The sequence below is a fragment of the Sparus aurata genome, chromosome 2, assembly GCF_900880675.1.
Source record: "Sparus aurata chromosome 2, fSpaAur1.1, whole genome shotgun sequence".
Lineage (NCBI taxonomy): Eukaryota > Metazoa > Chordata > Actinopteri > Spariformes > Sparidae > Sparus > Sparus aurata.
The window spans coordinates 10,086,907-10,108,468 of NC_044188.1; the positions used below are offsets into that span (position 1 = coordinate 10,086,907).

The 21,562-nt window shown below is 40.5% G+C and overlaps 1 protein-coding gene across 1 annotated transcript in view; it reads right to left on the reverse strand.

Annotated features, from left to right (window-relative positions):
* Nucleotides 1-6,125: 6,125 nt before the first annotated feature.
* rtn4rl1b (reticulon 4 receptor-like 1b) overlaps nucleotides 6,126-21,562 on the reverse strand; it is a 156,415-nt gene continuing 140,978 nt past the window's right edge. The window contains exons 2-3 of the mRNA XM_030396694.1: nucleotides 10,027-10,478; nucleotides 6,126-9,095 (exon numbers count right to left, since the gene is read on the reverse strand). Coding sequence (XP_030252554.1) covers nucleotides 8,202-9,095; nucleotides 10,027-10,478 — 1,346 coding nt within the window. The 3' untranslated portion in view covers nucleotides 6,126-8,201. The remainder of the gene's footprint in view (nucleotides 9,096-10,026; nucleotides 10,479-21,562) is intronic.

A 21,562-nucleotide genomic window follows, 5' to 3' on the forward strand; every position in this document is an offset into this window, starting at 1 on the left:
CTGGCTCAGCTGCTGGCTGCTCGATGCTTTGTCTGTTTTGTTTCTTGCCTTGTTGGTCCTCTTTGTAGAACTGCCCTTGTGTTCCTGGATCTCAACGGTTACTCTGAAGAGTAACACGATTTTGCTTCTAAAAAAAAAAGCTTTTTCTGGTAATTTAGCTCAGGCCACGGGCACTGCAGAGCACATAACAGTCAGCATTTTCTGCGTGTGGAGGTGTGATTCATGAAAAGTAACACCGCGCCAACCAGCTCCTCCCTCCTCCTTTTTAACGAGAAAAAAAAATCATTTAACCTAGATGTATTGTTATGGAGAAACATGCCACGCTGACTTTCAGTAATTTTTCTGCATATTCCGTCTGACTTGAGGTCAAACATGAGAGGATTAGCGAGCCTCTAATCCATGCAGGTAGTGGTGTGGCCTTGGGCTGCTCAAGTCCTCTCAGTTTAGTATGCAGGCTGGGCTGGTTTGCAGAACTGGAGCACAGCACCGCTCAGGGGGGATTTTAAAGCTAAATAAATAGACAAAATAAAAGAGCCTGAATAAGAAAGGGGGTTTTATGGAGAAAAGAGGTGATATTAGCTTTGTGATTGAGTGGGGAGAGTGGGACTCGGGGAGGGAGAGGGAGTAGGTGCAAGTGTTGTGGCATCTTTGTGGTACGTCTGCTCTTAATTATCGTGTCCCACCAGTGCGGCGTCTTCCATCCCAGCTCACCCACTTTCTACCATCTCCTTTTTCAATTCTGTAATTGCTTGGTTTTAATTAAAGCCACACAGAAGTGACAGTGAGTCAATTAAAAGCCAAGAAATGTGTGTGATAGTCAAAGGCTGCCTTTTTTTTTTGGGGGGGGGGGGGGGGGGGGGGGGGCGGGGCACTGAGAGAGAGAGAGGGAGAGAGATAGAGAGATATAGAGAGAGTATTGTTTTCAGAACAGTGTCATGCCTTAGGATGAATCAACAAACTGCTTCTCTCCCTCCCGCATGAATAAATGATGTGAAATTCTACATGCAGGTTCTATATCGGGAGGTTGTGTGGAGCTATGTTTGTATCTACATACTATAGGGTGCATTATACGAAGTACTATTTTTTTACTATTTTTGACTTTCTCACTTTCTCTTTCTCACTCCTCGACTGTGACACCACGTTCGGTCATGTCCCCTTTGTGTGTCATTTCCTCCCGCATGAATCCCAGCCAATTCCCCTCCCTCTAACCGCTCAATTACCGATGTACTGTAGCCTCCCGCTCGCTCTCCCTCCGCTTCTCTCATTTCCTTAATGATACCACAGTCCACGTTTTTTTTAGGATTTATCCCTCCTCGTCCAATCTTAATTATGCAGCAACATTTTGACTCCGGATTCCGAAATACTGTCCACGTCCCTACCTGTTTCCAGCTTAACTGGGTCCTGACTCCATGCGCTGATGGCTCCTAGATTTCTCCTCACAATGAGACAATTACAATTATGTCCCCCACCTTTGATGTCCTTTTCAAATAACTGGGTCAGGTCAGATGACAGCATCTGTGAGTCAGATTCTAGTTTACCTCAGAGTGGAAGAAAATTAAACAATTCTGTGTAAAACTCACCACCAACAAGATAAATCTGGCTGGAAATGGTTGCCACAGTACTTTAGTTTCAAGTGCCATTGAATTTTCCGACTTTTGTCGCCTTCATTAGTATAATAAGCATGTTTAGAAAAAACGTTTGTCATTTATTACAGAAAAATGTGCTGACCTTATTATAGATTAGTAAAATTTACTGGATGTAATCGATGTCACAGAAAAATGTCTATTAGTCTGTTTCATTCCTAATAAGTTAGAATGAACTGTACAGCCAAAGGTCAAAATCTAACCTTGAAGTTTTATTAGTCTAGAGTTTTCCAAACATTATCCAAAGCTTATATTTGAAGATGGAAAACTGTTATATCATTGTTTTCCAAACAATTGAACATAATGTTATGACTCCTGTTGAACAACCTTGACCTCTTTCCAGTTGATTAGGGGTAGGCGATTTTGGTATCGATCTGATACCAAGTAATTACAGGGCCAGTATTGCAGATACCAATACCGATACCGATACTGATACTCTTTACTAGAAAATTCCTGATCATTGAGTGATTTGGTACTTTTGCCTTTAATTAGTTGACCATGATTATGATAATGATAAAACACAGGACAAAGATTTTAGCCAAATAAGAAAATTATATTTAACTTGATTAAATCTATAACCTATCTGCATGTAGTCTTAATAGAAATACTGATGTTCCTTCAACAGATACACAGAAGGGTTATTATATTCTGCCATATTCAAACTTCAGGTTTGAGGTAGACTCTATATCAATATAAGTATATATTTTTGAGTTCCAGTTACAGTGAACCTGAGTGAGCGGAGTGAGAAAAGTGAAGAGGAGCGCTGCGCTCACACAAACTCTGTGAAGAAATACAAGTGCTTTGCTGAATTTATAGAAGAGAAACTATAATAAAAATATTGATCTCATCACGCTAGTATCGATCCGATACCAATACTCACCTTGGTATCGATACTATCGATATTTGGATCGATCCGCCCACCCCTACAGTTGATGCACTGACTGGTTTTAGACTCATGTTGACAGACAACTGATTCTCGGAACATCTAGCAAAGGTTTTTACATCACAAGGAGCCAAACCTTTTAACATCTTAAAAGGATCATTGGGCAGTTCTGGAAAATATGATTACAAGCTTTCAGGCAGAGGCTTAGATGAGAAGATTGATACCGTTCTCGTGTCTTTCTTCTGGCCATGGCAACAATGGTGCTAACTGATGCACTGTTTTTGGAAATAATATTTCATCTAGAGGGAGGAAATCCAGCATGGAGTAATGCTAATCCTAAAGCTAAAGAATAAGATACTTTTCAAAAATGTTTTATTTTTCAAATAATCAGATACTTTTCAAAAAATGCTTTTTTCAAAAAATCTGTTATTTTTAAAAAATACTTTTTTCAAAGAACCAGTTAGTTTTCAAAGATGACTTTTTTTCAAAGAATCAATTACTTTTCAAAACATAAAAAAAACAGTTACTTTCAAAAAATGCATTTTTTGCAGAGAATCAGTCACTTTGCAAAACATTCTTTTTTTTTCATAGAATCATTTACATTTCGAAAGTTCTTTTTTCAAAGTGTCAATTATCTTTCAAAAATAGTTTTGTCTTCGTACATTGTATTATTTTTTCAAAAAATCTGGTACTTTGAAAAATCTGTTACTTTTCAACAACTGTCTTTTTTCAAAGAATCAGTCACTTTTCAAAAAATGCTTTTGTAATAGAATCAGTCACTTCAGTCGAATCAGTTGAAATTTTTCCTTTCAAAGAATCAGATACTCTATAAAAAATGTTTTTTTCTTCATACAATGTATTATCTTTTCAAAGAATTATTTACTCTTCAAAAAATGCTTTTTTTCATAGAACCGGTTACTTTTCAAAAGAATAAGTTATCTTTCAAAAAATCAGTTAATTTCAAAAAATGCTTTTTTTCAAAGAATCAGTTACTTTTCAAAAAATGCTTTTTTTTAAAAAAAGACAAAAGATAGGAAGACATTTTTCTCTTTTGCAAAGAAAGAGATTATTTTTCTTAAAAAAACAAAACTCACTCCTTTTAACTTGCATGTTCACGTTTTGTTTGTTTTAAAAACATTTCCTAGAAAAAAACCCTAACCCTAACCCTTCAGAAAAAAAGTTTTCTATGAGAAGATATTTTTTTGGTGTGAAGCATCCTTGCTTCCCTCAAGGCTTATATAGACGTCTTTGACAAAGGCTACGTTCACACCGCAGGTCTTAATGCACAATTCCGATTTTTTGTTTGGCTGTTCACATTACCTCTTTAAATGCAGCCTGTCTACGGGTTGCTGTGTGAACAGCTCACGCTCCTGAAGTGACCCGCATGCGCAGTTGATCATTGATGACATCACGCCACAGCGGTGTTTACGGAAGCGAACATGGCAACGGCAACCGGTAACGTGGGACTGTATGGCTTAATGCTAAAAACAGTGTGTGGCAGCAGCCGGCAAATTTGTGAGCGGGTGATATCACGAAGGAGGAAGAGGAGAAAGAAAATTCATATTTTAATGATGGCTCTATGCGGAGCAATAGCGGCATCATCCGTACAGAGGAGTACTTGGATGCGGCGTCGGAGCCAGGAGTGGTGGGATCGGGATGTGGCTGGTTACACCAAGCAGGATCACTGCTGTCCTCCATGTTTGTTTTGATTATGTTCGTGGCTCCCGCTCGCTCCCGCCTGTGGCACACTTTTTTTTCAATCAACTTTATTTGTCATTCATTTACAAAACAGTTCAGCGCGGGTCAGAATGACGTCAAAGTCGCATTAAATGCGACCTGGCTGTTCAGATTGCGGTCGCATTCAAAAAAATCCGATACGTATCCGATTCAGTACCACATTTAAATGTGGCCTGAATCTGATTGGAAAATGTCAGATTCAATGCGACTTGTGCTGTTCACACTGTCAAAAGCAAATCAGATATGGGTCACATATGAGCGAAAAAATCGGATTCAGGTCACTTGTAGCTGCAGTGTGAACGTAGCCATAGAGTCAACATTGTTGTTCCTTTACACACTGGTGATATTGTACTTTTGGTGGAAATGTGAATTTGACCCTGAAACGAGTCAGTACATCATTAATTCAAATGACTCTCTTCCATATAAAATTAAAACTACATTAAACACAGTCTGCGTTTAAATAAACATGTAAATAACTCCATGTCCATTACTGCTGTAAGCACATAAGCATGTTTGCTATCACATTCATGAAGTTGTGTTCACTTCAGTTTTATAAGTGCATGGCTCCTTTCGTCCCCTAAATTACAGTGATGGATGTTTTAGTGCATGTGGACGAGCTGATTAGAGAATCCACACCCCATCAGCTCCTGCAAATAGTTACAAATGGATGCAGGGATGTCTCATATTTTTCCTGTTTATCATTTAACATCTCATTCAGCTCATTCAGACGAGAAAATTACCCTTAGCTGACTTTGGACTAGTTCACTACAGAGGAGGTTGACTGACTCTGGAACAAATCACAAAAACACTGTATGTTTGGTGCCATTAAAACAAATATATTATATTTTTTAAATGGTAAGAAGTAGATTAACTGTGTACATCATCATCATAACTAGAGAATTGGCAGGATTTCAGTGTGGGCTCCAGCCAATGCAAATCATGTTAAAATTTAGTGTAATGAAATTGGATGTAGATGGTGTAGATTTGATTGCTTCATTTTCACAGTTTATGGGCTGTTCCTGCTATAAAATGTTTAATCTTGCGACCAAAAAGAACGATTTTAGTGATTAAGTAAAGTAAAAGCTGGACTTGTAGTAAAGTAGTTATGAGGTGGTTGTTGGAATGAGCTGGGAGGGGCTAAAAGCTGCTGGTGGTGAGTAGATAAACATCAAACACTCCTGACCTGCCATCAGTTAAAATATAATTACATAGCACTCTCATCCATGCATATAAACCACTCCTTCTGCGCTCATTCATCATTCAACAGAACTTAGAAAAGAAAATTTAATGGAACACTTACTAGTGGATCAATTTCTATCAAAGCGAGGGGAACGTAAAGAAGAGGAAATAGAATTCATGTTCTAAAGGTCCATTAATAATAATAATAGGCTGGAATATCTACAGATTCCATGTGACACTTTCATTAATATCCTTACTGCTTTTCAGTGATTTATTGGACTGCAATATATCACACTATGGTGCGCATGTCATCTTTGAACATCCCTCTTTCCCTGGACTTATTTTATGTGAAACTTCTGTATGATGTTGCACATACACTAATATTTACATTATGTGCTTTACACAAATCCTGGATGAGCACAGGAAGAGGGGATCTATTTGGAGGAAGCAGCAAGTTTAGCCAGCAAGGGCTGATCGGGGGAGACAAATTGCTAACTAGTGCAAGACAGAGCCGGAAACAGGATGGGAAAAAGGGTAACTTGCTGACAGAATCAATTTTCAGGCTTAAATGAATTAAAAGGAAATAAAGGCAAGAAAAGAGGGGGATCAAGGATGCCTTTAACTTTGTCCAAACAAGCCTGTAAAACCTTAAATGCAGCAATAAACAGACTCAGACTGCAATGGTAGACATAAGAAGATATAGATTTTAATATCTTTATAAACATTTTTGTACTGTTGTTGTTTTTCTGATGATAACTTACTGAACAATTGAATTATGGCAAAGAAAGAAGATGAGTAGGCATACAGTAGAACGAGAAAGAGGGAGGTGAGAAATTGTGCAATCAAAAAATCAAAGGCTCTAAAAATATAACATGAAAAGTACGTAATTAAACAAATCACCAGAAAAAAAAAACAAAAAAAAAACAAAACTGAAAGACTCCTCCTGACAGGAGGAGCAGGAAACCCTGTTATCATCATGTCACTGATATTGTTTTTCTCATAGTAATACAGTAAATGATTAATATCAGCACTGCAAGAAGTCCTCTTGTCTCCATTGTTACAGTTCACATCATTGATACAAACACCATCTTATCAGTAGATTTAAGGGAGGCACAAAAGCTCCAGAAGTACAGCAAGACGTCCAGTAATTGTCCATCTGTCGATCAGCATTGAACGGCATCGCCTTGTTACTTCAGAAGCGATTGTCTTTGTCTTGGATCCCCCACATCCATGAACAATCACATCAGTCAATTAAGAGGCGCAATTCTCTCTGCATGATCCTCATTTAGCCATGCTCCATTCAAAGTGTTTTTTTCTTTTTTTCATCTTTTACTGATCACACGAGTCAGTTACGGCACACACACATTTTTTTTCTCCTCTTTTCTCGAGTCTTGTTCTCGTATCCTTTGAAGATAAGTGATTAAGAAAAAAAAATGCGTTCCTCACGTTCTCAGTGAGGCGGGTATATCTCTGAGGTGGCATCAGTTCAGTGCGACCTCACTGGGAAGCTGAGAAAGCCTCATCTGACCCCCTCGACCTCTAAGGCTCCTGTCGGCCCTGCAGCAGGAATATCTGTCTCTAGGTCCATTTTGTGTCGTAGAAAAAATCAAATGAACAACATCTGACACGAGATATAGACAGACTCGTCAATATTCACAGCTTGATCTCCCAGAGACACACATTGTTTTTCTAAGCAAATGAAAATAGCACATGGCAGTCCTCGTCATTTTGAAACAGCTAGCAGCTTAATATTCAGTTGCACAGAAGGAGAGACATAAATGAAGATGGAAGCCGAGTTGTGTGTAGAGATGTAATGCCGATGTTAAATACTGTTACATAGGCAGAACGTTGGTGCAGCACCTGAAGAGCCAGCTTTAGGTAGAGAGTAGTTGTTACAATTTGCTAGAGCCAGCTGTCAGCTCTGTTTTCCAACACGTGTGGCTATAGATTTCCATTTTGTTGTGAGAATGGCACATTTCTATGTCTGACACGACTTTATTAATTTATTGCCATGCTTGTTCTTCACCTCTTTTATGAGTAACACTGACACCCAATTGTTCGCATCTGTTGTTTGCAAAGGATGTAACCGAAAAATGCTCCTGGCAGACAGGATGAGCGAGGAATCATGTTCCTCTTTCTTCCCATTTGTACCTTCTTGTTTACAATTAACAAACTGAACAGAAAATGAAAGCTGAGTGGAGCACTTGTCTTAGCTTATCTGTCTCAGAGCTAACTAGCTACAAAGTTTCACCTGTTTGCTCAGTCATCTCTTCATCTTTTACTCCGTTTTCACCAAATTTTGGTCATCTGAGCTCCAGCTGAGTGAGAAACAGAAGTAAAAAAAAAACTATAATGTGTATATATACATATACATATACATATATATATATATATATATATATATATATACATATATATATATATATATATATATATATATATATATATATATTCCAAGATATATGAAGATAAAATCATACTGGCATAAGTGGCAGTGCAAGCTTGGTCTGCGTTAACTATTCTCATTCTCTGACTCTCAGTCCCTCTGACTTTTGTGCTGTGAGTCTCTCTGTTGTAGATGTTTGATGCTTTGATGCCTGTTTCAGTCTGAACAGTAAAGCTCCCTACACAACATTTACACATATAATCACACTCACACACACATACAGAAAAGACACACAGGCCTTGTAGTGCAGGAGCAAGAGAGGGTCTGAGGGCTGTGTTTTTTTGTGATTAGCATTTGCCAAACCCTCTGTAGATCAGCGGAGGATGTAGTCAATATTTGTTGTTACCAAGGCCACAAAGAGGGCAAAGACATGTAGTAAGGACTGGGATGAGGTTGCCCTATTGTTGGCTTGCTGAACCCCACTTGGGGGACGAACAGTGGTCCGGGGAGTACACTTGTGCTTCCTCCTTGTGATGGTGCCGTCCGGTGACGTGTGGTCATGTTTCCCACCGTCTGTGAAATCGGGGGAGGAATCCTCCTTGTCTGCCATGACCTCCTTCGAGTGGTGAACTTCATTGTCACCCTTCCCCTTGCTTACCCTGTTACGAGGCTTTGTGCAGTTCCGAGGTCGGCCAGGCCTCGAGGGGTGCACTATGTGGGTCTGCCCTCCAGAGCCCACCACTACTCCACGATTCATAGACGGATTCACTGTGCCAGATAAATTGTTAGTCTGGGCCCTGGACTCCGAGTTGGGAACAGTTGGTGAACAATTTGGGAAGTCCTCCTTGCGCAGCTCCTTGAGGTCTTTCCCAACCATATCAGCTGGTGCATGACAACCCACCGAAGACGTCGAACCTCGGAAACGCTTCAACCATTCCCATAGCGACAAGGCCTTGCAGTCACAAGACCAGGGGTTGTCGTTGAGGCGCAGGTATTCCAAGGCGGGCAGCGTGTCCAGGCACTGTCCGGACAGCTGTATCAGAGAGTTGTTGAACAGGTAGAGGGTGGTGAGACGTTTCAGGTCATGGAAGGCCAGGCGGTCGACCCACTCAATCTGGTTCTGGTGCAGAAGCAGTCGGTCCAAAGCTCGGAGGCCTCTGAAGGTGTTCTGGTTAATGCTCCACAGGCGGTTTCCATGCAGGAACAGGTGGCTCAGGTTGTGGAGGTCCATAAATGTGTCATCCTGCAGGAACTTCAGATGATTCTCCTGAGAGAGAAACACAATATAAAGATTATACAACGGATGCTGTGTTCATTCCAAAATGAATGTCCTGTATCCCTGTAGCCTTAACATGTGCCTTCATGCCATAAATTCTACTGGCCAGTGTCGGACTCAGGATGTTTGAGGTGCAGGGGTTAAAAAAAAATTAAAATTAAAGGGCACCAGATGTAAGCCTTGGGGTATCTAGAGGACTAGTGCTAATGACCTGCAATAAAACTCCTAAAATGCACTGTCCATCTGATCATTTTTATATCATGCTGCCTTCAGGAAACAAGGCTATTGCTGTTGTTGTCAGGAAATGGAGAAAATAGGGCTGCAACAGTTATTTGCATAATCGATCGATCTGCAGGTTCTTTCATGAACAATTGATAAATGGTTTCAAATGTCAAACAAATTATGAAAAATGGCCATTACCATTTCCCAGAGCAAACTGTGCACAAACAGTCAAAACCCAAAGACTCCTTGTTTACTATCATAAATGACAAGGAAAGTAATCACTAAAATCAAGTAAGCAAATCCTTACATTAAAGAAGCCATACCCAACAAATGTTTGACAATTTTGTTTTACTCCACTGATCAATTAATCAAATAACTGTTGCAGCTCTTGTGCTCAGTGAATAATCATGACACCAAACAATGTGTGAAAACATATTTGGATTTGACACCATAGCAGGAAAAATTGTGGATGAAGGTAAGGCTGTTTGCTGATGCTGCTGGCAGCTTGTCACTCAAGTGAGGCAGTGGAGGCACTGAACAGACCATTACCTCTGCAACATAATTTAGGATTAGTCTACGTGGGCTGAGTTAGAATTATTTAAAATAAAGTAAGTGTTGGTTCAAATTTGTTCTTCGGAAGGGTGGCAGCTCTAATAGAGTCTTGGTGACAAATGAACCAAAATGAAACTGTATAGTGTACCTGCAGGTAGAGATACTGCAGGTTTCTGAGGCCTTGGAAGATGTTATTAGGAAGGGAACTGAGCCCACAACGGTAGAGGTGTAGGGCATTGAGCCGACTCAGCCCGTGAAAGGTGTCTTCAGCCAAGGAGCGCAGGTGGCGGTTGTCTCCAAGATCCAGCTCCTCGAGCAGCGTGAAGCCGTGGAAGGTGGAGGGCTCGATGTATGTGATGTTATTGGAGTAAATCCAGAGAGTGACCAGGTCGGAGCTGAAGTGGCCCCGGAGTAAGCGATGGATCTTATTGTTCTGTAAGAAGATGCGCTCGCTGTCAGGAGGAATGCCTTCGGGGATCGAGGGGAGGTTGTGGGCTTGGCAGGAGACGGTGCTGGGCGCGGTGTAGCAGATACAGTGACGGGGGCAGGACCAGGACAACTCGAGCCCACAGAGAACCAGCAGGAACTCCAGCCCGCAGCCTGCAGGGAGCACACAAAGAGAAAGGTTGAGAAACAGGGACATAACCAAAGTTAATAGAATTTATCCGTGAGGGACCTTGGATATCTGTAGTAAGGTCCAAGACGACAAATCTAACAGACCCTATGACCATGGATCTCTGAACAAAGTTTAATGACAATAATTGAGATATTTCAGTCAGGACCAAACTGTTGGACCAACCAAACAGCCAACAGACTGATATTGCCATCCCACGCTGCTAGCGTGACTAAAAGTTGATATTCTGGACTGCTGCCATAGAAAAACCAGTCAGGAGACTGGAACACTGAGCAGAATCCATGAGCGATTGAGTCACGATTTTGCAAACAAATTCTTATTCTGATTTTCTGCTAAACGGGGACATGTGTGGCTCAGCCTCGATCGATTTTGTGTTTCCTTTCAGTGATTGTCTCTCTGATTGGTTCAACTTGCTACACATATGGACCTTATCCGTCACAGTTTACTAACCGAATCCACTGAGTGTGTTTAGGCCCACAATGAGGAGTCTATTGAAGAGAGCAAACTGTAACACCTGCTCCAGTGAGTCACAAGACATTTCAGTGGAGCTGATTGGATCCTTGGTGCAACACTCTTGTCTGATTCGACACATATGCGGCTATTTCATAAATTACCCTTTCTAATATTCTGCCACCTTAGGGAGATGTGCTATTAAGAGTCCAATCCCTTCCTTCCCTGAGTCCATTGGCACTACTTTGCAGCGAGCGGAGGCTGTAATCAGTCTTTTTTGTGCTGTTAAATGGGGCGTGGAATGCTTATTTAAACTGGTAGTAGGCTGCTCTGAGGCGCTTTCTGATCGGTGACATGATTCCCTAGATCCTTTAGACGGGAGATGTGACTTATCCACAGTCTCATCAAAAAGGAGCACAAACTCAGAGCCTGTCATGAAACTTCCATCTGACAACCCCTGGCTGTCTTCTAACCAATTTATTATTCACAGCGTAGCGGAAGCCTGATTCGCTGCCTCTAATCGATACGCCTCTGTTGCCTTTTAACTCACCCTGTAATCCTTGGTCTTTTATGCTGGAAATTCAGGAGCTGCAGAATTACTCTCCACCAAGAGACGGACGTATTTATCTAATGTATTTTCTCGCCAAACTGTGGCTAAGCTGTGACATTCAGCGTCTGACTCCACTGACCTTTAACAGTAATTCTCTGTGTCTAGTTGCGGAGCTGTGTGTCACCTGAGCAGGAGCGTGCTCTCCTGGGCACGGATCTAATCCTATTTGTTAAGCCCTGCCACTGGGCAACAATGGAAAATGCGTGCATCCTCCTAAATCAGAAATGTGCCCGCTAAATGAGGTGATTCTTCACGGTTGAGCGCTGTCAAAAAGGCTGAATGTGAGTGTTCATGTGTGCTGATATGCATGTGAGTATGTTGGAGGACATGTCGTGCCATGGAAGGTTGGCTTTGCTCATGACCTGCATCACGACACGGATGCTTTAGGTGTATTACTGGCTATATCCGCATTTGTCATGCAGTCAAGACCACTGCAGCAGTTTTTATCTCAATCCTTCTCGCTACTCGCCACTTCCATGAAGATGTATCAAGCATGGCACCTATTGACTGAGTAAATTGGTGGGAAAACATTTTGCATCGCTCTCGGGAAATAAACGTTTGCTTTATTTATCAGACAAGTAAGCAAGACGAGACAATTTCTCCAGCTGCTGTTTGAGAAGTATTTGCATTAAATGCACTTGAGACACATCTTCTTTTTGATTAGCTAATATTTTTTTTTTTTATACTATTGACCCTCACAGTAGAAGCATTCTTATAAAGAGCACACACAACATAACCAATTTAATCCGTCTTGTGCTTTTACATTTGCTCCGAGATGAAAAAATACTCGTTTCAATCACTTGGCTTAGCTGGGATGCATCCTGGAGATTCCATTATTCATACAAAACTGATTCATAAGACCTTCTCTCACTCCAGTAATTATATTTTTCCAGGCCTTAAACTATTTCCATTAACACTTTACTCCATGCATGTCAATAGAATTAGGTAGCAGATTTCTGACGAGAAAATGATCAGAGCGTGCGAGAGACAGACAGCGATAAGTGTGATACACGGGCAGAGCGAGGGGATGAGAATGTAGATGGTGCTCAGATAGTGAGACAATTTGAATCAGCGATCTGCTAATCACGTTGGACACAAGGATGTGCCTCCTCTCCCTCTCACTCTCTGCAGCTTGTCAGGACAAAGTAATAGATTCTTTATCCTGCTTAATCTATTCGTCTAAAATGGCTATTTTTTAACTTATTTTTTTTAACTGCTTCGCACAAAACCTTTATAGTAAAAAAAGTGGCTCATATAGGGTAAATTATCTTCCTACTTCCATTTCCTGCGCACAGAACCTCCCTGATGAGGCTATTACTAGATGTGAATATATGATGGGAATGCTCTTCAGATGAACGTATCTCTCCTCTGCATGCAGATTGAATCATACACCGTTCCCTCTTGTTTTCAGCCACACCGAGGCCATGTGTGCTCCCTTTAGCTGGCATAACAAGCACCTCCACTGGAGACTCAAATACCTGCCAGCTCACTGATCTCAGCATCCCATAACACACAAAACACTATTTAAAAGCACAAATGCTAATGGAAATAAACCACCATGACACACACATACACTATAACACTCAAAACACAATTTTAAAGACTAGTTCCCAGATGGATTTAGACCCTGATGTCACAGGAATACTACGTGTAATTTACCGCATGCATAAGCCTTCTATGGATACACTGAGACATTGATATGTGCGGCAGGTTTGAGAGTGAATTAGGGAAAGATCATGTCAGCGTGAAAAGCATAAAAGGCTTAATGACGCTTGTTTACAGAGCTTTGAATAGGGAGACTGGTTGCGAGCGCAGAGGAAGAAATACGTATTGTGTGGGAACGCTGTCCTTAAATGAAAATGTAAGAAATTAATGTGTGTCATAACTGCATTGTGCGCTCACACAATGAGCCATTCAGCTCAAATTGTGTTTTATAAATAGCTTTGGACACAGTGGAGCATATATATGCCAATAGTGCCTATCGGAATTTGGCAGAATAAAGGGGAGGCTCTGAAAGGGAGATAATGTGTTTTTGGAAAGGGAAAGATGCGATTTCTGCTTGCAGCCCAGGCTGTGTTTTAACACAGTCGTCACAAGTCTTTCACCTCCAAGTCCCCCCCCCCCCCTTTTCCTCCCCACTGATTACCAATGACAGATGCTATTGATAGCTCGTCACAGGCAGGATCACGTTTTGACCCTGTGCCCTCGTCATCAGTGAGTTCCCTTTTTTCTTTGGTGGCGTAGAAACGGAAATAGATAAATAAATGAATAAAACACAATGGCTCAGCTCCCCTGACAGACTGGGAAGTGACTGTGTAGAATAGCAGTGAGGCATAGTTCACACTAGCTTTGCCCTCATGAATAACACATCTCTTCTAATAGGAGGGAAATGGTACGTCTGTAGAGCTGCGTGACTCTGCCCATCATTAGACTGGACAAACTCAATTTCCTGTGTCTCTCTGAAGACTCTGATAAGCACCCTGGTGTTTTCGCTGCCACTATTCGCCGATTCTAAATAATGCCTCGACTCATTCCACACTCAAAAGGTGTTGACTGTCATCTCTGTGCACACAGTGGTTATTAACGGTAAAGCAATATATTAGATTATTGGTTAAATGTGCTTATTCTTCTAGGGAGCAGGGATTAAAACCCAGCTGACAGAATGTATCCAGTGTCAATATCACCATGTGGAGCTCAATGTGCCATCTCTGTATGTAACAGTGTGTAATATTATACTCTGTAATATTCAGTATATGGTGGCTTGCAGTTCTACTCTCCATATCTCTGCCACAAAATATTGGTATCCTATGGAAGCCCTGAGAGGCAAGTCAAGAATTAAAGTCTTTCAATCAATTTTCTTAAAAACTTAGTTTCACAAGATGTTTTTTTCTCTTTCTCTTTTTTCAAAAACTGACTTGTAAACACGCTTGACATTTCAATTTTGTTTTCATTTAGTATCACACATTCTCTCTCTCTTTCTTTTTCTTTCTCATGTGTTATACCAGACAAAAACTACACTAATTTAGAAAGATTATCCCAGTGAGAAAAACAAAAACAAAAAAACAACCACTTTTGTTTCCCAACCAGTTCTCAAGTCATAACCAGTGAAAAACGATTTAAATCTGAATAAGAAAATGGATCATATATATATATAATCATATATATTTATATATAAACCTGCAGGTGTCAGGGTATTTGAACAATACACTTAAATAAGCACGACCCAGGCGCAGTTGACCTAGTTGAAGGGTAACTTTTGATGGTCACTCAACAAGGTTGAAGAATAAACACAATTTTCTCTCAAGTAGAAAGAACCAGGGCAACAAACAAATCAAACAAATCTCAGTGGGGCCAAAACAGACCAGACTTTCCAGCTGACAATCTATTGGGATGAGGTACTGTATACAGTGTGTCAAGGACAGAATGAGAATGGGTATAAGCCTGACGTGGGCACTGTTCCTCCACCTCTCTGAAGCCTTCACAAATGGGTGTCATCACACCCTGACTGGCTGAGAAGGGAATGCCCCAAGCTTCTCTGGCTCATTAATTAAGAGCCAGTCTCCACAGGCTGCACCCAGGTGATCTGAATCCACTGCAATCAATCCAGAGGGATTTTGAAATTCAGCCAAAATAAAAAAAAAAACTACATGATTGGACTTCTACTTCTTTGTAGCATCGCTGTCCTAGGAGAGACACATATCTCTTAAATGTCAACTTTTCGTGAGAAAAACAAGCCCTGTTTTCAGCTTTGTGACAAGTCTTCCAGTGAATCCAAGAGGGTTTTAAATAGTTTATTTAGCTTATGAAGTAGGAGAATGTCAACGAATAAAGGAACACTTCATCCTTCAGTTTGTCATAAATTATATTTTTATAAATTTTCCTCTGAGATGTGGTGGAGTAAAAGTTTAAATCTGCTTGAAATGGAAACACTCAAGTAAAATATTTTTAATTTGTACTTAAGGTGCAATATATGAAAGAATAAACAAGCAGGGGGCTGCATATCACCAGAGTAACAGCTAACTGTTGCTAGGGTTAGCTGCGATTATCTGTTAGCTCTGTTAGCCGTGCAGCTAATGGTCCTGAATGGGTGCTTGTAGTAGCATTATGAGAATGGATGGGCCATTGCTAACCTGTTAGCACACTAGCTTCAGTAGATTTCTCTGCAACACAATATAAAGTTGTCTTTGAGATAATATCAAAACAAAAAAGTAAATTTTTATATTTTTTTAATCAAAATTCTTACATATTGCACCTTTAAGTGAAGAGCTTGAGTTATGTGCATACTGCTGTATGTTTGTGTAAAAGTTTAGCTGCCAACAAAATGAAAATAAAAAAACAAAAGGTGACATGTTATATTTGTCATCTTGCTAAAAAAATAACATATTAAAGACATTTGATTTATATTTAAGCCAAGTCTTAAAATGTGTGACTGTTAATGGTCTGGCAGGAAATAAATAATACGAATAGAATAAAATATAACAGTAGTTTAGGTTTGGGTACATAGTTCGGGAGTCCCTGATAAGTGTTAAGCTCTTCTGCAGTGTTGATGAAATCAGAAAGAGAAAGATATAAACAAAATTATTTAGCTTGTCACTCTGCTGTCATGTCATGCAAGCTGCCAGGCTTTAATATCAGATGATGTGGTAATAATAAATGCAATATTACTGCAAATGTTTACATACTGCCATCTGTTCAGAACACATTCGCTGCTCATGTATTTTTATGATACGTTCATGTTCGGATCATAAACTCACAACACAGTGACTTTTTTTAAATCTCCTTATAGACCAGGACAAAATCAAACAATATAAGCTGAATAATTTATCTGATATTTTATTAAGTTAATGATCTGAAAGGCTACAATGAGGACTTTACAGCTATAAATTACAAGTGTTACATAATATCACTTTATGTTTGTAGAAGCCTTGATTTCACAGCAAGTTGCCTCCGCTATTTCCTGTGTGGGTCAATGATTGCATATTTATTTTAATCAACTGTGTTGGAACAAAAGCAAGAGTGCAAAAAAAAAAAAAATATGAAAATAATAAAAAGAGGCAGGTTTTATTCTTAAAGGGAAAAAGAAACAGCAATAACGGCACCAAACTAATACTTTCACTCAAGCTGTTTCTCATTACCATTTTAAAAGAATGTCTCTGTTGACTTGTTAAAAGCACTGATTGCTGCCATTATTTTCTGACTGAACAGCAGACTCACACATGAACACTCCTGCCAACAGCTGTGACCAGCAACACTTCTGCCCGGGAATATTGTTTTTTTTTTATTTTGTTTTGTTTTTTGTTTTTCCTCAGCCTGACTGCAGCACGTTATAGATTTTGTCTCATTTGCCATTCCCCGGCACCACTGCAGGCAATATTGCCTCATAAGGTTGCCTGACTATTCTTCTAGAGAATGAAAGGAAAATGGGGGGTGGGAAGGGTGGGGGGGAGAGAACAATGACAATGCAGAGATCTCAGAGAAATGCAGCAGAATGGAACTATTTCAGAAATACATCACGTCGCTGTGATATTCTTCGGGTGCAGAGGCATCAACAGCCTGAGAGATTGCTTACAAAGTGCACGAGTGTTTGTGTGTTTGTGTTTGTGTGGGAGCAACTTGGTCTCATCTCTTATCTCGGGTGCGCACACTACAAATAAATCAGATCACGCAGAGATCATTGTGTAATTAGTATATACGATGAATTTACAAAATATTAAGGCTGTCTTCTCCATAATGACTTTTTCTTTTTTTTTTTTTTTTTGGGTAAGATCCTCGTTCCAGTTGCCATAAACGTTCCTCTGTCTCTTTTTCTTCCATTCTTTTCTTTGTGATTGATATGGATTTTATGAGAAAGATCAATCAGGTTTTACCTCTATTCACCTCATCTCTCTACTTCATAAAAATACTTTTTAATACTTTGAACATTAGGGATATTATAAAAATGTTCAGACACTCAAATGAAATTGAGACCAGTGGGGCTTGCTCTATTGATTTCCTCCTGCTTGTTCCGCTCTGTGTGCAAGTTCTTTGATTCGTGTCATGTGTGTCGGCACAATATGTGCTGTGAAACTGTAAACTGTCAACACTTCCTGCATGTTAATTATGATTTGATCAGTCTTCTGTCGGGTTGGCTTCGCATCGAGGGTTACGAACTGCTTCATGTTTCTGACTGCGTCCCTGCCGAAGCAGAAGGATGGCTGAAGTCAAAGAGAGGAGGTGAGGACTGGAGCCCAGTCACATAGCAGGCTGGCGCACAGTGTGCCAAGTTATGTAGGTGGGTTAAATGGACCAGTGTATTCCTCACATTATTGATATTTATGTCTGTTAAGTGCCATTTTTATGGCTGTTTGATATTGTGGGCAGCAGTGGCTGGTCAATGAGGCGGCACGGTCGATAAATCTCTGCAAAGTCACTATTTGGAATGGACAAAATGAGAGAAGGGAGTAAAGACATGGTGAGAAACTGCAGATAGAGACAGAAGAAGAGAGATCAGAGGTAAGCGTACCTGCCAACCTTGAGACCTCAGAATTAAGGAGGATTTTGGAACCGAAGCAGGTTGTCTGAAGGGTCCTATCTTCCCAAAAAATTAGTTTCAGAGACTTTGAAACGCTGCAACAGCAAATTACTTTCATATAATTTTAGTTTTACTTTTATTTTTCAGAAAACAATGCAGATGAATTCCCCCCCTAGCATAAAGTAAAATTCATCATTCATGCATGCATTCATTAATTCATTCATTATTTGCCCCTGACCTTAGAGAGTCGCACCACTGCCCTACAGCTTCTTCTGACGATTGAACCAGTAGGATCCCTGTGTGAAAATGTAGATGTGGCTGATTATACAAAATGATGCCTCCTTCCTTTAAAATCTTCCGTACGAAACGGGAATTCTTCTCTTCAGGACATCTTAATTTGTTTTAAGTTTTTCTTTCTCATTTCCATTTTGGTAAGCCTGTCTCACTCAAAGGGGAAGATGAGTACAGTAGACTGCATGCTGTACAGTGCCAGAAACAAGTTAGATGACTGAAAAGGTGGAAAAGGTGTGAACATGTGTCATAAATCGGGCGAAATGTAGGAGAACTGTGAACCCGGGAGGAAACCAGGAGATGGGAATGAAACCCTCAATACTTGTCAAACCTCCCCGGGAGGGATGACGAGTTTGGAGGGATGACCTGAATGGTGACGCATGAGGCTCTCAAGAACACACGTAAAACCAAGCAATCAAACTCAGGAGTAGTTTAGAAGAAAGGCCGAGATGATGTGAGTGACAGCAGTCTTTCTCAAGTCGAGGAATCAGAGGGCCTAAAAATAACTCCATCAAACAACAAGCAGCACCGTATGGAGCACGTACAGAATAAACAGGATGATTTGTGGAGAGTGTGCAGGTGAATAAAGCTCATCTATCTTCAAAGATGGAATGTGAAGATGCTGAGAAAAAGCCAGGCGGATGGCTGATAGCTAAGCTGTCCACAGATGTTCAGTACCTACATTTTAATTAACAGGCTTAATGGATGTCTAGTAGGTGCTAATTCCACCTGCTTACATTCACAGGCGCATCTGTACCCGCGAGTCTTCTTCACTTCATGCCTTCAGAGCATTCTGTTAGATGCCATACGGGATGCATGCACACACATGGACGTACATACATACTGTGCACACACACACACACACACACACACACACACCATCCATGTACAAGTACACACAGGCACATTAGCCAAATCACTGCTGTTAAGGGCAATACTATCAGCAACCAACTACGTTCATTCATCATGACAGCAAGCCAAACATATTGCACTCCCCGTAGCGGTGTTAGACTGCACTGGCCAAGCCTAACGGATGGTTCTGCAAAACCTACATAAATCATCCAAGTGTGTATATATATGTGGTTGAGATAGTGATAGAGAGCATTTATAATGCAATTCCCGCTAGTGGAGAGGCTAATAATTATCTTTCATGGTTGAAGGTGTTTGATATAATCTAGGGGCTCTTCAAATGCAGAGAAATCTTCACAGTCTGTTTCACAAAATACACGATGGCGCTCTGGTATCAGCGTCATATCACAAGCTACTGGCAGTAAAATGCATGGTAAATCTAGTCTCATTATCACAACATATGGCAAATTCTGGTTCCATTTATTTCTGGATGAAAGGGCAACAACACGCGCCAGATTTTTAACAGGTCCCTGTGTGCCCATATAGAGTTTTGTAACAAGTGTGTTGAACCATTTTTTTCCTGTTTTTTTGTTTGTTTGTTTGTTTTGCCATTTTGCCTGAGAGCTCTTTGTTTGGAGAGTGACACTCAAGCAACACCAGAGCCACTGTGGCTTTAGAAAAATGCAAGTCTATTACATTAGGCTGTTGTGAAGACCGTCACCTCTCCAACTGACTATTAAAACATGCCTACACTGCTATTTTTAAATCAGATTTTCAGAGAAATTCTGGTTTTGGTGGGCAGAATACAAATACTTTATATAGATGAACTCTGGTTTTGTCTGAATTCAAAAGATATATTACCTGTGATCTTTCAAAATAAAGTAATTACAATCGTTTTGTCTTTTAGTTTAAATGTTTCCACTTTTATTTTGTAGGGTTCATCCTTGTGTCTTGTTGTCACTTCCCACTTCCTTTCTTTGTCTTTTTCTCATGTTTTCTGCCCTCATCAATGTTCCCCAAGATTCACCGTGGTTTAAAATCCATTCAATTTAGTTTTTCTCTCTATTTATTTTGTGCCAAGGCCTGTTTTCGTCAGGTTTTTCCCTGCCTCTGATATTTTTTTTGGACTACACCTTCTTGTCATTAAAGCTCACTTTGTTTTTCTGCCTGTCTGCTTTGGTGTTTTTCATTCGCATCCTTTTTGCTAAGATTTGATAGCAAAAGTAGTCCCACTCTATCACCACTTACAACCCACGAGGAGTATGTGGTGGTGTCTATATCTGCAGACTATATCTGTGTTTTATTATCATGTTGCTGTGTTTGAGACATTTGAGTCAGCAATTTAAGCAAGCAGCGGTTTTTGACGACCTGGGAATGAGGATCAACAAACAATTATCTTCACGCAGGATTGCTTACTGCACCTTCGACTAGTGTGTTTACAAGCTGCAACAAGCAAATCCTGCATAAGATATTGTGCCATTAAGTGACTGCTGTTAATTAGGTTGCCCTTTTATAGTTAGACCGGGCCCATCTGAGTCTGTCACACACTGAGCATAAGGACACTAATCACACACACTAACATTCTGCCTCCTGTTTCACACGCTCGGGACACAGTTGTACCCGGTTGCGTAACACGTGGAGCTGAGTTTATAGCTTTTCAGCAGCGGGGCGGACGGTTGTCAGTCTCCCCTCGCTGTGTCTTGTTCAATCATGTATGTGAATGACAGAGTGCAATGCAGCCAATCATGGTGCGTCTCTGTCAGAGTGACAGCTGAGTGGCGGTGATGCGGTGACGGGCGAGCAGACAGATGGAGAGGAGTGCAGCAAATTACAAAACATGCCGTGCACAAAATACTGCACTGACTCCACTTAAAGGTCCAGTGTGTTGGATTCAGGGGCAGATATGAAATAGAAATAGAACACTTAATAACATTTTTTCAATTGTTGTGTTGTTTTTTACCATATGAGCCTTACACAGCCCTCTTACATGGTGTTATTATTCTGTCGCCACTACATTGTTTCATCATTATTTACTTCATAATGATAAATTAAAGCAAAAACCTCGTCTATTGCCAGTTTAATGTAATAAACAAGTAAAGAGAGGTTGTCTTCAAGAGCAGCTCTGCACTCGAGGAAACAGGGGCTGGTACAGTAGTTGCTCCGTGAACCAGAACAGGACTTAGCTACAAAGCCATGTGTCGGCGAGCATCTGACTTTACGAAGAGTCTAAGCAGGGCATTCAATCATTACCAGCTCCAGGGCTGGTGCTCTTTAGCTCACCCTGTGCTTTGATGTTTCTGTGCAAGGGGCCAAACAAAATAGTGGAATTTCCCAAAGGA